Genomic DNA, 16,133 nt, shown 5'->3' with positions numbered 1-16,133 from the left:
GGTCAGGTCTTAACTGTGTTCTGGTCAGCACAAGAAAAGATAAACATTATCATATTGTTTGTTATACTCATGCTATTACGATACCAATTCTTGTCACATGTTAATGACACAATGACTATTTTCACAAAAAGAATCATGAATAAAGTGAATCATAAACGTTCATCATGTTGTATCCGTTGTCAGAAGCACCAGCACCCTGGACTGTTCTGGCAGAACCTACACAACGAACCTATGTAGACTCTGGACACAACAGACACCGATCTGTGCTTGACTGTATAATCTATTTCATTGATATACACTGATAATGATGGCCTGAACCTATGTAGACTCTGGACACACCAGACACTGATCTGTGCTTGAAGGAATCATCTATTTCATTGATATACACTGATACTATGGCCCGTATGTGGTAACTGACCCAATATGGGCTACTGATGAAGACTATTTCTGATTACAACACATGGGATCATTGTATTCAGTCCCTCCAACATAGATTGTGGCTAATTCAATGCTTCACCTCTTTGGGTGTTTTCTTCATTTGCAAGAAAATGCAAAAAAGGATATTAGTACCTAACCCTAACCCTAAACAAGGGTAGCTCGATAACCCGATAACAGATTTACTGAGTACCCGGTATCAATAACCTTTGGGCTTATCAAGCTTGTTATCGAGCATAGCGGCCCATGATGTCATGTTTAAACAATCAAGACAAGAGGCGATCAAGAAATTATTACAGTACTATCCATAATATAAAGCCATTTAACACTTATTGCACACTAATGAATGCTTGTTTTAATGATATTTAATGTGCTTTGTTACTTTTGTTAATTGTCATCTTCCTAGAAGGTGGTAGGCCACAAACTCATTGTCGCAACAATTGGCCAATGAAAAAAAGATACCAGTTATGTTCTGAATTTGTGGTCTCATATTTTTCCACAAAATATTAGAAAACGTTAGTGGGCTCGATAAAAGACTATACTATACAAATTAACAAGCTCCATCCCTATTAAATCGCGATTGTGCATTTTGGATCGAGCGAGCGTGCATGCAGCTTCTTGTGTTTAACAACACACACTGTGCTACTATAAACATCACTACACTACTCAAGTACATTTACTTCACAACTTCCGAAACACAAGTCCGTACCACAACAGAAGTAGTACTCAAGTACATCCATTACTTCAGGTCCGCCGGCTATACCGGAAGTCACGTCACAGAATTGGAGCCAGTTACACATTTACACATTTCATTACCTATCGAATTGAGTTCACCTCCGCCTAGAACCATGAAGGCAGGTCACAGAATTGCACGTACCACAACTGGTGTAACACCACACACAGTGCTTTCAGCACCTTAAACATCACGCCGTCGTTTGTCTTGCTCCGTCTGAGATGTAGTGCAGTAGAAGTGAAAGAATTCGACATCCTCAAAACTCTACTTAAGTACAGTACTTAAAGGGGTGGTGACATCCAAAAATAAATTTTGAGTTTTTTATGCTTTTTTTAATGTTCCCTGGCCTCAATTACACCAAAAAAAACACAACTTTTGACATGCAGTGGTTTTCCTGCTATCTGTGTGTTTGTGCCGGTTTCTGCATAATGAGTCTCAAACGCGCAGTTCATTGGATACTGGACTCATACGTCGTCAGTCCTCCTCTCTCCCAGTCTCCCTGTCTGTATTTCTCCCATAGAGTTATTTCTCCACAGCCCAAGTTTTGAGGAAGTGACCTCTTACATTATATCGTCCTTTAATTGTAAATATGGGCATATAAAATACATTTATCCATTCAAATATCTTATTTACATCAATATCCTTCATATCAAGTAGTCTGTTTATGCTTTAGTGAAATAATTAAAATCGCTATGTATTTGCGCACAGCGGAACCTCTCTCCTTCTTACCGACACTCTGTGTCGGCTGTGTCCGACTAACAGTGCACTGCTCCCCGGGGTAGAGCTAAGTGGAACCTCCCTCCTTTTACCGACACTCTGTCGTTGCTGTGACAGTGCACAGCGCACCCACACACACACACACACACACACACACACACACACACACACACACACAGACAGACAGTAATGCGAGCAGACAGTAAAACGCTATAACACAAGCAATAGGTGTTTCTCTAAACTGAGGCATTTAGCCAAAATATGTTGCTATAACTACAAAGGACCATGACGTTTTTCTGCATTGCGGAGCGGAGCTGAACGTTACCGCGGCGCCGACGGTCTAAATTGAACTCCGCGAAGGTACATATTAACCGCAGGGCTCCGGTAATGTATCGTTCCCGGGGTAAGAAAAAACACCCGCGCCTCAGCTCGTAATGACACAATTCCCCGCTGATCATGCAGACGCGTATGCCTCAGGCCAGGGCTTAGCTCAGCCTCTTTAGCTGCCATGGTTGTGTGTGTGTCTGTGTCACAGCCACTGTCTTGTGTGCGAAAGCAACAAAAAATGCGAACACGCATCTCTGTGTGTTGGAGCCGGGGCGGCCGCAGATCTGTATGTGCGTGCGCGTGCGTGTGTGCGTGCGTGTGTGTGTGTGGCCACTTTGGGTACCATAGTTTGAGAATCGCTGTCCTATAAGGGCTGAAGTGATTGATTTGTATTAATAATCAAAATCTACAAAGTTACTAGTAACTAAAGCCTCCAAATGATTGTAGTGGAGAGATAAAGTGCATTTGCCTCTGAGATGTAGTGGAGTAGAAGTATAAGAATTGAAAATTGGAAAGGGTTAGGGTTAGGGTTAGGGCTAATACTCAAAATTGTACTCAAGTACATGTACTTACTGCACTATAGGCCTACTAATATTTATTTTGTTAGAATGAGTGGGAGAGAGAGGCTCCCCTGGTGGTGAGTTTAGAGTATTTCAGGTGACAGACCGTTTTTCATGACACCTAAACAGAGAGAGACACCATGGCTCCATGGAGTGGATTTTCAAGTTTAAACATTTTAAAACATGTTTTTAGGACCAGGGCAAAGACTTTTATGATTGGTAAAAACAGAATGTCATTTAACCTTTAAACTAGTAAGACGCTTCAGGGCGACCCACGACCTTGCCCTAAAGGGAGAGGTCGCGCCAATTATTTGCCATCTGGCCAGTGATGAATATCGGACCACTTACCTATATATGGAGACCCCTGGTACTGTACCGGTATATGGAGATATGCTGTGAGAGCCCAAACATGCTTACTCAGTTATTCGTTATGTGAAAGTCCTATGATGTCTTTGATATCTGACATCATACCCTTTTATGCCCATACATGGAGATCCCTGTCTGTAGAACCAGCCACACTGTCTTGGCCATACATGGATTCTGTTAGTGTGGTATGTGCCCGATGTAATGTGGCCTCCATGTATGGGCATTCCCATATGAAGTCCTGTTAGATATGGGCTTAATATTGATGACTGAAGAGAATAGTGCACGCACATCCGTGGCCCAGGTGCTAGACAAGCAGAAGCATGAAGGACAAGTAGAGTCTGCACACTGGTTACGCTCCATAAAGTTTATTGCTCGTCAACGTTTCGATCTCAATAGATCTTCAGACTTTTGTCCTAAATCAGAATTTAGATGTCCTGATGATCTATTGAGATTGAAACGTTGACGAGCAATAAACCTTATGGAGCGTAACCAGTGTGCAGACTCTACTTGTCCTTCTTAATATTGATGACATCAGGGAACTCCATATATGGGCCTAAAAGGGATTCTGTTAGTGTGCCATCACAGAGAAGCCAGAGTGTGATGTCAGAGCGGCAAACCCATTCTGTTAAGAGTGGTTCCCCTGACAGCAAACCCGTAGACCTGTGATGTTACAGTGATGTGTCAGGGTGTGTGTGTGTGTGTGTGTGTGTGTGTGTGTGTGTGTGTGTGTGTGTGTGTGTGTGTGTGTGTGTGTGTGTGTGTGTGTGCGCGCGCGCGCGCATGTGTGTGTGCACGCTCGGACAATGTAAGTTTTTCACGTTGACAACGAGACGAGCAAGACGGTAGAACATTTATAAATACAAATACTACATTCAAGCTGTTTATGTTGGGATATGGGCCAACATTTCAATAAAGGTGCATCCCTAGTTTTGGAATAAAAAGGGATTGCTTTTTTCAAATTCAGTCTTTATATGCATTTTTTCTGAATGGACAACATTCCTCTTCTTTTAATTTAGAATGACATCATATCGACACCGTTTTGTGTCGGTTATGAGTCATAATAGAAATGAATTATCTATATCGGATATGGATATCGGCCAGAAATGTCACATCGCCCATCCCTACTCAGCGCGCCACATTGTGAGCTTGTATAGATCATCTAATTTAGCTTATTTCTTCTTTTTTGCCACAGTTGCCTTTTTTAAGACATTTCAGCCACTTCCCCTCTAACATTCTCTGCCCGTCCATGGTCCATGGCGTAATTTCAGAAAGAAATAGGGTAGCAAAAAATAAGTTACCCATAGGCCCATTACTAAAATAGCCAAACAAAATCTCTCAAACTCTCAGAGCTTGTTGATTAACTATAATTGACTATTTTGGAGGCAAAAACATGTTCGCCTGCCCTATACTGACATTACCAAAATAGGGATGCCACGTTAAATGTGGTTAATAAATGAATGGTTGCAATACAATAAAAGGCTTATCTAACGTGTCACATGTACACTACCAGTCAAAAGTTTGGACACAGCTTCTCACTCAATGTGTGAGAAGCGGTAGTGTACAGTAGATGGACGGTGTGGTGGAATTCAGATCAATCAATAATCATGAGAAACAGAGGAGACAAGACAATTATATTAGGTGGCGGTGGTCAAGTTTATGTAAACATGATATCATGGACAGAAGTACAGTTTAACACTTTGGGCAGTGGTAAGGTAGTTCTGCCAAGAGGAATGGTCAAACACAAGAGTTATACTGTGTGGCTTCAAGGCCTCTGGAACAAAGCGTACCATAACAAGATAGGCCTTACCAAAACAATAGTTACTGAGGCCTACTGAAGGCCTCTCTACTCCTAACTATCAAGTATTAGTATCATCATACAGACCTAGATATTAATATAATCAATGAATACATGATGTACTCTATAACGTCACACATAATCAATCATAACCTCTAATCTACGACAACGGGCATCGATTGTGATGAAATCAGATGAATGAACTATGATGAGGTAATTCTGAGAATTTGAGGTTAAATGTAAACTCAAGGAGGTGGCCCGATGACCCAAATGACACCCCTGCATGGTCTGGACACAAAATAGATCAGTCCAGGTCAGGTCAGGTCTTAACTACAGGTATGTAATGGTCAGCAAAAGCAGTGAATATCTGACCTCCATGAAACTTGAGGCTGTCCCACAAGCAGTGGTGGAAAAAAAGTACTCAAATGCTTTACTTAAGTTGAAGTAACTTTTAAGTAGGATGTGTGTATGTGTACAATGAATGTGGGACTGGAGTTTATCCAGATATGATATACATAAAGAAACACTAAAAGAGATACATTTTACACTCTCTCAGAAAGTCTAAAAAAAGAAGAAAAAATAAGAAAATAAATTGAATATTGTGCAAAAAAGAATTGCAGATACCATAGCACCCCAAATCACAATTGACTGTGTAAACTTCCCACTGGACTTCAAGCAACTCTGACTTCAGAAGGTTGAAATTTCTCTATTATAAATCCTTGTTTTGAGTGGTCTTGTGTAATATTGTAATATTTTGAAATATGGACTTTTGATATGCATGAGGTCATTGAGGTGTATGCCATAGAAATTCAACATTTTAACAAAAAAGGGTTGGAATAATTCATTGATTGTGCAATGTGTCTAGATTAGAATATATGAAAATATAAAAAAAATATAATAAGGTTTCAAGAAAATTGACTTTTATATTCGATTTTTTTTAGATGGATCTGTAGGTAGCCGTGTGCGTTTAAGCCCATGGCCCAATCAGGGACAAGCATTTCTGGCAATTTCATCATTAACAGCCAATGAGGGACCAGCAGTCCTGGTGATGTCACTGGCATCGCCAGTGGTGATGACAGTAGTGAAGATCGCCAGTGGTGATGCCAGTGGTGAGCGCTTCTCCAGTGTCCACTATTGAAAAAACAAACAAACAAAAAAACATAATTTTCAGCTTTGTTCTTTCATCCCACATCTCTTCTTTTTTTCTAAAAATTCTATTCCACGATTTTGCAACACATTTTTCACCCAGTGCCAATTATCCAATGTAATCCTGGGCGCTACACTCCCTCTGCCAACCTGGGGAGAGCAACAGACTGACCTCATGCTTCCTTCTATGCATGAGTAGTCCAAGTCGCTTCTTTTCACCTGACAGGGGAGAGATTCCTCTGCTGGACATAGTGCGTGAAGGAACATGTTATTCCAACCAGTTCCTTTCACCTCCATCAGGCGCCCTGGCTGGCCAGGGGGAGGCAGTATAGAGACCAGGATTACTGCATGTTTTTGTGAGGGTACCTACCCTAGGAGACACTGGGAAAACATGCCAACTCCACACAGAAAGGCCCTTTTGCCAAGCCCACCTACAGTAGGGTATGTGTACTGATGATGACCCAGAGATAACACGCAGGAATCGAACCCAGGAGCTTCTAGCTGTGCTATCGACTGTGCCACCGTGTGTGATGTGTTTTGAGCTTGTAGATCTGCTATTTTTGAATTGGAATCCTGAATTATTTTTAGCTTAAAAAATAAATAAAAAATGAATCCTAAAAAGTAATAATGTTATTTAATTTCAAAAGTATATGTTCAAAAATATATGTTCTTCTGTTAAAATACTTTATGAACTTAAATACAAATGCATTGGACATAAAAAAGAGTACTAGTCATAGACTGAAGTAATTAAAGCGGGTCATGTTTGCATGTTTGGAATTATAACAGCTGAAATCAATAATATAGGCCTATATATTCCGATATTAACCTGTGGGCCGCATTAAGTGAATGTGGCCCCCGGGCAGCCAGTTGCCCATGGCAGTCTTCCATATAGGAATTGGACGCTGCCCTCCCCCCTCGTCCCCCAAGGAGAAGCACAGGAGAGGTGCAGCTGTGTGTACGAGGTCCAAGAAAGCAGGGCTGAGGAGAGCTTTTGTAGAACAGCTTTATAAATAAATGCTTTAACCTCCTCATTGATGAAGCTGCAGAGCAGCTGAAAGCAATGACTTGTCCTATTGGTGAATGATTTATAGCATTGAAGTGAAAATAATATGCAAACATTCTGCGGAAATAGCTGATCTACACGCTCTTAAGTATTATTTTTGTCCACTATGAGCCGTCTTCATGAATGTGTTTTGTACAGTAGGCCTATGTGTATGTTTCTCTGCACTTATTCTTATTGAGCCTACTTTACCTTCATACCAAACAATGAATTCATCTCATGGAATGCTGAATTGGCATGTTGGCAAAAAAAAAAAAATCACACCCGTGTGAACTGAGCGGTGGTCGTGGGGGGGGGGGAGGGGTGCCTGTGGGGGGGGGGGGGAGGGAGGGGTGCCTGTGTGTGTGTGTGTGTGTGGGGGGGGGGGGGGGGGGGGGGGTGCCTGTGGGGGGGGGGGGGGGTGCCTGTGTGTGTGGGGTGGGGGTGTGTGTAGGGTTGCCACCTTTCAGAAATTGAAATAAGGAACACCTCTTCCGGGCACGCGGTGCGTGCGTTCCGTGCGCGTGGCACAGCCGCCGGCCGGCGAAAAAATGCAGTCCCAAACCCATGAAATGCATAGAATAGTTATAACTATAACACACAACATGGTATAACCTATATTGTTTTGCAGTTTGAAGTGGCCAATTGTTTCTAAAATATGAATAAGTTAATTTTGTATGAAATAAAGCAATGAATGATTTGAACCTGGCTCTTGTATTGGGTCACTTGGTGGTCAGTAAAGAGAAGGTAGTCAAGAAACCATTAAGTCATATACTTAAAGTTTAAAGTGCTTTATTAGCAACGAAGATTACAAATGTTTTACTTTAGGCTGAATAGGCTTCACTATAGGCTTCACCTGAGCAACTTTACAGAAATAAGAGCCCAAAATACTTATAATAGTCAGATTTGGCAACACTGCATGGAATTTCTTCCAACCTAGCCCAACATGGCTTATATTATCAGACCTGGCAACTGCATGTTATTTTTCTCCACACACTGTAGGCTCTTTTCTCTTCGGAGATGAGTAAGCCTGGCTACGCAAGGCTACTGTAGGCTAGGTTGCTTGGCAAGCAACCTTCACTGACGCTGTCAAGCCACGGGTTTGTTTCTTCCCACTCGCGTCTGTACCTTTGTAGGCGTCTGTCCTTTTTTGAGGCGGTGGAGTAGGCCTATTGTCTTCAGACGACATTTTTAAAGCGCGCGGTGTGCGCTGACTGTAACTAGGCAACGGTGATTGACAGCGACATGCAGTGCATAATGCAGACAGGGGCCGGCCGGGCTAGCGAGAGGAGAGGAGAGGAGAGAGCGACTGCGAGGCGAGCCGCCTCACCCTCTCCCTCCTTTTGCTGTCTTTTCCTGTGTTTTATTTCATTCATTATTGTTAAATTCTGTGTTGAGGTTTGTGTGACAGACCTTTATGGGGCATTTGGTTAAATACGGAACAAACCGCGTTCCGTATTGGTTCAATACGGAACGCATCTTTTAATTGTCCAATACGGAACGATTCCGTATTATACGGAACGGGTGGCAACCCTAGGTGTGTGTGTGTGTGTGTGTGTGTATTGCAGTTGATGCTCAGGGCAGGCTAGACTCAACAGCACCTCTCTGGTCACCCAGGGTACTCAGGCTACACCAGAGGCTACATACAGACAGACAGACAGACACACACACAGACAGACACACACACAGACACACACGGCCACGCTATGGAGACGGTGTGACCACCGCTCAAAAACAACACAAGTAGCTTTATGAATGTGAGTGCCCTTTCCACCACTAGATGGCAGCATATGTCTGTTAAAAGACAGTAGGCCTACTGACCCCTATCAGCAAATATACCCCCAACATAATAGGCTAATTAACAAGCAACTCAGACAACAAAGGATGTTGCTAATTTTGACTGTGCTTGCAGTTAGCCTGAGGTCTTCCCTGTCTTCATACTGTATAGAAATGTGTGTAGCCTACAGGACAGGGCCGTCACGTCAGACAACATTAAGCCTACATTAATCCAAGAACATGACGGAGAGAACACATAGGCCTATGCTACGATTTAATGACCGTCCATTACAACTTTTTTAACACCAAATTGTCCACATTTTCAAATATTAGGCCTACATAATAAAGAGGCAAGCATTGTGACAATTGTCGATGTACAAGCGCACAGTCTTGCAGTGCGTGTGGTTGTGAGCTTGTAGTTCGACTATTCAGTTCACAATAGCCTATTTATCTGTGGAACTGAGTGGAACTAAATGTATTGTAAAGCCTACAATTCCAAGTGCTTTTCAGAGTTCAGGTGGGTTTTTTTTTTCATTAATTGCTGGCTAAACGAAATAATTGCAGAAACGGTAAAAAGAAAACAAAGGTGTGATTCAATTCAAGATGACAAAATGTTGAATAGCACGTCTGGTAAAGTTGAGTGTCTTTCAATTTCATATCACTAAGCTACTCAAATGATTGGCCACCACAGGGCATTATGACTAATGACTAATTGACTAAGAATATAGTCTCCCCTGCTGCTACACAGGTTAGTGAAACTTGAAATGCAACTTGAAACTTGAAACTTTATGTCTTTCACTTTCACACCATTACTCAACTGACTGGTCTGGTCACCACCGGGCATCGGCTCTCATTAATGACTAATTGGATCAGCTAGTCTCCCCTGCTACACAGGTTTAGTGATAAGCCCCTCTGCGCCACAGGTCAAACTTGACAGTGGCGTCAGTTCAGAAAAAGCTAAGGTATGATACATTTATTTTAAGAAGTAGACCTACATTTTTTCCCCTGTTTCTACGGTTTCTTGGGATGGATATGGTTGTTCAAGAATTTCAACTAACTTGGCATGTTAGTAATAAACGTGCCACAATTAACAATAATGCATTGCACCTGTGCAGCTGACCTGCAGAACCTGGGAATAGGCCATTTTGTCAAGATGGGGAGAATAAAAGTGTGGAGAATATACTACCTGGTTAAAGTGACAATTCTGTTAAATTTTGCACTGTATGTTACTGTAATTTAACAGCATAACCAGCACAGATAGAAAAAGAGACATTCGTGGATTTATATTTAAAAGTCACTTTTATTTCCCCCCTGGGCCCAGGGTATGGCAGCTGCATACCCCTGCCATACCCAATTGACGCCCCAGGCCAGGTTTAGTGATAAGCCCGTCTGCGCCACATCAGGTGGAAACTTTATGCACGCCCCTGGAACGGAAACAGGAGTGCTCCTGGGGAGAGAGCACAGAGCATCGTCTAAAGGAATGCAGTCACATACAGGTTCTCTGAGTTCTTTGGAGATTCCCTTTTTTTCCAAGGCTTTTTTGTGACGCACCCTTTTAAAGCTGGACATTATTACTACAGACAGCCAGAAGTCAGATACTCATGTTTCCTTGGAGCTTGAGTTTTACTACTTTCTTCTAAACGTCCTATTCCTGCACTGCACGTCTGGTGTGGCGTGTGTGTGAGCGAGCGTCTCTCCTGCTTCTCCTCCTCCTCTCTCACTGTGAACAACACCGCCGGCCGAACCATTAGAACTTTTGCACAGCATGTCAGTTTTTCAAGTTCTGTGAGCTGCAAAGCGTCTGTAAAAGGTATGTAGCCATTTTATTTTTGTTCAAATGAATTGAAAAACAGCATGTTCGTTCGTGTAGTTGGTGCATCCTTCGTTAGTCTTTGACTGTGAGAGAGGCCGGTCGTGCGTAGCTCTGGTCCAGCGGCTGACTAAAAGACTAGACCAGGATTTCTCTACCCCCTACGAGGGCTCAACTTCAGTCAAAATAAACAAAACTACTTCGCTACTCACCAAACCAGAGGTAGTTTTTCGTTGTTGAAAGTCTATTCTCCGCGGTGGAAAACCTCTCAGCACCCCACTCACTCTGTAAAATACATTATTTTTTGTCATGAAATAAAACGCATCTGACTCGACCGCCGCTTATTTCCGTGTTGTATCTGCGGTCAGTGCGGTGGCCGCTGGGTGCCTCGAGGTGGGTGCATTTTATTTCATGACAAAAATAATGTATTTTAAAGAGTGGGTGGGGTGCTGAGAGGTTTCCCACCGCGGAGAATAGACTTTCAACAACGCAAAACTACCTTTGGTTTGGTGAGTAGCGAAGTAGTTTAGTTTATTTTGACTTTAGTTGAGCCCTCGCAGGGGTACAGAAATCCCGGTTTAATCTTTTAGTCAGCCGCCTGTCAGAGCGGTCGTGCGTAACGCCTCCGGCCCGGCAACTTCTTTAATCTTAATTTCAGTGGTGTAAAGTAACTCAGTATGTACTCAAGTAGCCTACTGTACTCAAGTAGGCCTACTGTAGGCTGTGTACAGTTTTGATGTAGGCTAAGCACATTTTTTACTTTACTGGAGTATTTCCAATGTTCAGTACCTTTACTTTTACTCCATGACTATCCAAATATTGTAGGCCTACTACAATTAGGCTACAAAAAAAAGTTATTCATATGCATCAGCTACATATTTCAGCAGGAGCCTACAGTCTCCAAGAGCTTTGACTGTACACAAAGTTAAGCACCTAAAAGCAAAAGTGAACTGCCCTGGCTGGCTTCCCATCATATTAGATATGCTTGCTTATTGCACTCATAGCTTACTGTGCATAGCTTACTAGGCATGCACAGTGTGCATGCCTAGTCACACATCTGCTCTGTTTTAATCAATCACAGAACAAACGCCAATAACCGGTTTTGACATAAAGCCAATATCCACCCTTTGATAGCTCTATGCACAATTTAGCACCATAGCACCAAGTATCCGAATTTCCCTTTACATAGAGTTTAATCAATACTTAATTAAGTCTTTTTCACTTCTAAGATAGGCTACACTCAGAATGTATATGAATCCCATGTCTATAATGCTTATAAATTCTTATAATGCATTATAATCCACGTATAACACTGTCTTACTGCAATTATATTTGTTATGTTAAAATGCTATCTTTCTTTCACCAGTCTTTAAATGCTAACGGAAGGATCTTCCTGAGTTCAAGTTTGCATCTGGACAAAGGCTTTTTCCTGGAAGCTGAGTGTTACCACTTACCATCTCAACATGGCGTCCATAGACCCTCACAAGTACATCATTGTAAGTACACGGATTGATTGATTGATTGATTGATTGATTGATTGAAGAATTTATTAGAAGTTTGCAATAGAAAAAAGTACAGTTTCATGACAGTACAAATCACTGGTACAAGGTACAACAAAAAGGAGATCCTAGAAAGCCGAGGCTTATTTCCACAGGAACCACACTTTAAGTATCTCATATAACATTGAAAGACAGACGGATAGAACATACTTTATCTTGGATAATATCAGTTTCAAAAGCATAACATCAAATACAAAGGCAGGGAAAAAAAGAAAAAAAAAAGCTGCCTCTGGTGTTTAAGAAGTAGTTTGCCAGGTACATGGGTATCTTGGAGGTGTAGTGAATCTTGTACACCAGGCCCATTGCAAGATGCTGTACTCTGTCAGCTACTTTGAGCCACCCCACGCTTTCGTGGTGATGATCGGTAAGGTGGGTCTGAGATGGAAGACCAAGCACAACCCTAATTAGTTTGTTCTGGGCTGTTTGGAGCTTTAACTTTAAGGCAGCTGGGGTGTCGCGATACCAGACAAGGACTCCGTAATCAATGAGGGGCCCAATAAGAGCACCTCCTAGTGTCTTTCGAGATTTAATATTGATCAGCGGGGCAACCCTTTGCAAGAAACAAATTCGTTGGTTGACTTTTTTGATTACCTTGGTAGTTATTTTTTCACTGGATAGGTTAGCCTCCAGGATGGCAACCCTGTTCTATGAGGATATTGGAGATTTGGGCTTAATCTAGGCTGTGTTTATCTAAGTTGAAATAATCTGTAAAGTGTTTATGACCTTACCCTGAATATTTTGTACCAGTTGCCGGATCTGACAGCAATAACTCAAACAAATGATATCTTAATATTCATTATACTAAATAGTATGACAGTGTCACTCGTCGAAGAGTTCTTGTTGGCAAGCAACACCGCCATGCAATGGAGTATTACAGTATGTTCACTCCCATTGAGGACATTTTAAAGTAAGAAATGGGAATGCACACTCATGGTTACAAAACAAAAGATTCTTGTCATTTTACCTCAGAATTATGATGGACTAGGAAGATTGTAAGTCTTTAATAAGAAAGATTACATCATAGCTTGTGTATGAATTTCATCAAACTCTTCAGTGAGTCACTGGCCTAGGGGTGGTAGGGAACATACATTTGTATTTATTAAATCATCTAAAACAATTAAACAAATAAAGGATGATCATATGTGGTGGGCATATCAGTAAAGTCAGTTATTGTAACGCATGTATGCATGAGTGGATTGTGGTGTGAGTGTGGGTGAGAGTGTTGCATGTGTTATGGAAATATTGGAAGTTTGCTTCTTCAAGCTTAGTTTCTCTGGGACATTTGCTATTTACATATGCGTAAGGATCTTTGGCCCTGGCTAGGGCGTCTGACACCTACCTCTTTCATGCTTACTTCCTCAGCATTGAATGAATACTGTATGTATTTCTATGTAAAAGGCCATGCCACACCTATTGTTGAGTCCATGGGGCCGTGTGGGCAGACAAGGCTGAAGCCTTGTGATTGTCATATTCTGTATTATGGGCTTGTTCTGTTTTGCCTTCTAAATAAAGCTGGACTTTGAAATGAAAAATACATTTTTCACACTTTTAGAGCTTATCCGTGATAATCATAATTATGGGCATTCCTAATACTAAATGCCAAAAACCATTTTTGTGTATGTTTATATCAAAGGTCCCTAAATAGGCCATTCTTAATTACTTCCTGTGAACAGAAATTCAAAAAAGTGATGACATCGACAGGTCCGCTTGCATATAAATGAACCTTTGATTACATTCACCTGTTTGTTTCCCATTGCTGGCTCCCATTACTCCCGTTACTCAGATTTTAAATCCCATCGCCTGAAGGGCTGGTCCCCTCGGATTGGTTCAGAAACACACAGGCTTCCTTTTCAAACTGAAACTTCAAAATAAAATACCCAAAATAGTCATTTCATTATAGTCAGGTGTATTGTGGGCGAGGTGCTAAAACCTAACAAACGGCGCAAAGGACTCAGGAGACAGGCTTAAAAAGGGACGTGGCATGAGTACCTGAACCCAGGTCCTGAAAAACAATAAGAAAGGATAAGGGTGAGGGGTAAAGCAAACACAAAAAACTAAGAGTGAAACAAAAGGTGAACTACATAGAACAGTGGTTCTCAAACTTTTGAGCTGAACAATGTGTTGTTTACGTTTCTCCACAGGTGGAACAACCGTTTTCCCACACTTTCAGAGTGACTGTGGTGCGGGCTGAAGGTGTCACCAACGGAACTTGGGGGGACCGGGGTGAGTCTTGATTCACTTGTTACCAGGCACGACTGGCACGTGCACACATAGACATCAAAGGGGGCTTGAGCCCCTGCCCTTTTATCTGTCTGTAAAAACTGCCCTTTCCAGACCATAAATGCAATTTATTACTTACTTTATTACTTTATTAATTAATTTACTACGGTGAAAGAAATGCCAATGCCCTCTTTCCATGCCATACGTGAAGGCAGCATTCAATAGCATTGCCTTGTCAAAACTCTCCTGAACTTGAATGCAGCGTCTTATGTTGAAATAATTGCCCTCTGTGTAGAAATCCATGCCATTACGCCACATCTCCTGTATTGACTTGGTTATGCTTAGTTCAGTGTGCATGGTTTCACACACCGAAAATAGCCGACCTCATGTGAGCTTGGAGGTCTGCTATTTTCGGTGCTTCCACCAAAAGGCCCTTTTGGAAATTCCAGCCCCTGCCTCTCTAACCTTCTCTCCACGTCCTTGCTTGTTACTCCTGTTATTCTGGTTAATATCATTTACCAGTACAACACACTCTCCATTCGGAATGTCTTCTGACCGGTTGTCCACAGGTGTTTGTATGCATGACTGCATGCATTAACATAACACTACGTATATGGCAACATGTTAACTGAGGTTTCCCTGATCGGAGCCCCTAAGCTTTAAGAACACCATAGCAGTGTCCAGAGAAACACATATAAATGACTTTCCATTAAGTGCAGTCTGATATACAAAGGCATTGAGGCCCTTTCCCACTGGGCGCGATAACGATAACAAATATCGTTTCTAATTGAAGTGGATGGCAGCGTCCACACCACAACGATACAGCTGCCATAATTGATTTGAACGCCGACATATCGCTATGGTTATGTTTATCACGTCCGGTGGGAATGAACCTTTGTCATTAAAAAATATATATGTAGATGAATATCTAAAAACATAAAAAGTCTAGACTAAATAAAACATACCGGTAGATGTACTGTAGATGGATTACTAGCCTATACATCGAAGAGAAAGAGACAGAAAAAAACCCCGAAATTGATAGAATTCATCCTATGTTGCGTCCCATTTCATCCATTCAATGATAAAGAAACAATGTGTATTGCTCTCCTTGCAGTGGACACCCCAGACCCATATGTGGAGCTGTTCATTCCCACGGCCCCAGAGAGCAGAAAGAGAACTCGCCATATAGACAACGACATAAATCCAGAATGGAAGGAGACCTTTGACTTCATACTGGACCCCAACCAGCAGAATGTCCTGGAGGTGAGATTGAGAACTCCATTCGGGGTGCATCTCTCCATTCCGACATGTCTCCTTTCTGACAGACACTAACCCTATAACCTCTATGGAAGTGTTGCCACTACAACAATAAGAAGTCACTGTCGGAGTGGCGACATGTCGGAATGGAGAGAGCCCCCCCTCCATTTGATCAGAGTGTTTGGCATGAGAAGCATGAGAATAACGTAATTGGTTATAATTGGGTGTTCCTCAATATAAGGACAGTACACAATGCATATTGAGAAACAGCCTACATTATAAGTGTTTCAGAAAATTGCAAATGATATGACAAGAACCCAAAGTGTATGAATGAATGGACCATTGTAAAGCGCTTTGAGTTCGCAACTTGCTTAGAAAAGCGCTATAAAATGC

General features: G+C 41.9%; 1 protein-coding gene across 1 annotated transcript in view; it reads left to right on the top strand.

Moving 5' to 3' along the window:
• Nucleotides 1-12,167: 12,167 nt before the first annotated feature.
• LOC308289319 (cytosolic phospholipase A2-like) overlaps nucleotides 12,168-16,133 on the top strand; it is a gene marked incomplete at both ends in the record, with an annotated part of 23,735 nt that continues 19,769 nt past the window's right edge. The window contains 3 exons of the mRNA XM_080730995.1: nucleotides 12,168-12,200; nucleotides 14,405-14,486; nucleotides 15,598-15,746. Coding sequence (XP_080587121.1) covers nucleotides 12,168-12,200; nucleotides 14,405-14,486; nucleotides 15,598-15,746 — 264 coding nt within the window. The remainder of the gene's footprint in view (nucleotides 12,201-14,404; nucleotides 14,487-15,597; nucleotides 15,747-16,133) is intronic.

Source organism: Nannobrachium achirus (genome assembly GCF_963921795.1).
Source record: "Nannobrachium achirus genome assembly, chromosome: 1".
NCBI lineage: Eukaryota > Metazoa > Chordata > Actinopteri > Myctophiformes > Myctophidae > Nannobrachium > Nannobrachium achirus.
The sequence above is the reverse complement of the archived record's forward strand: the minus strand, read 5'-3'. Positions and strand labels throughout refer to the sequence as shown.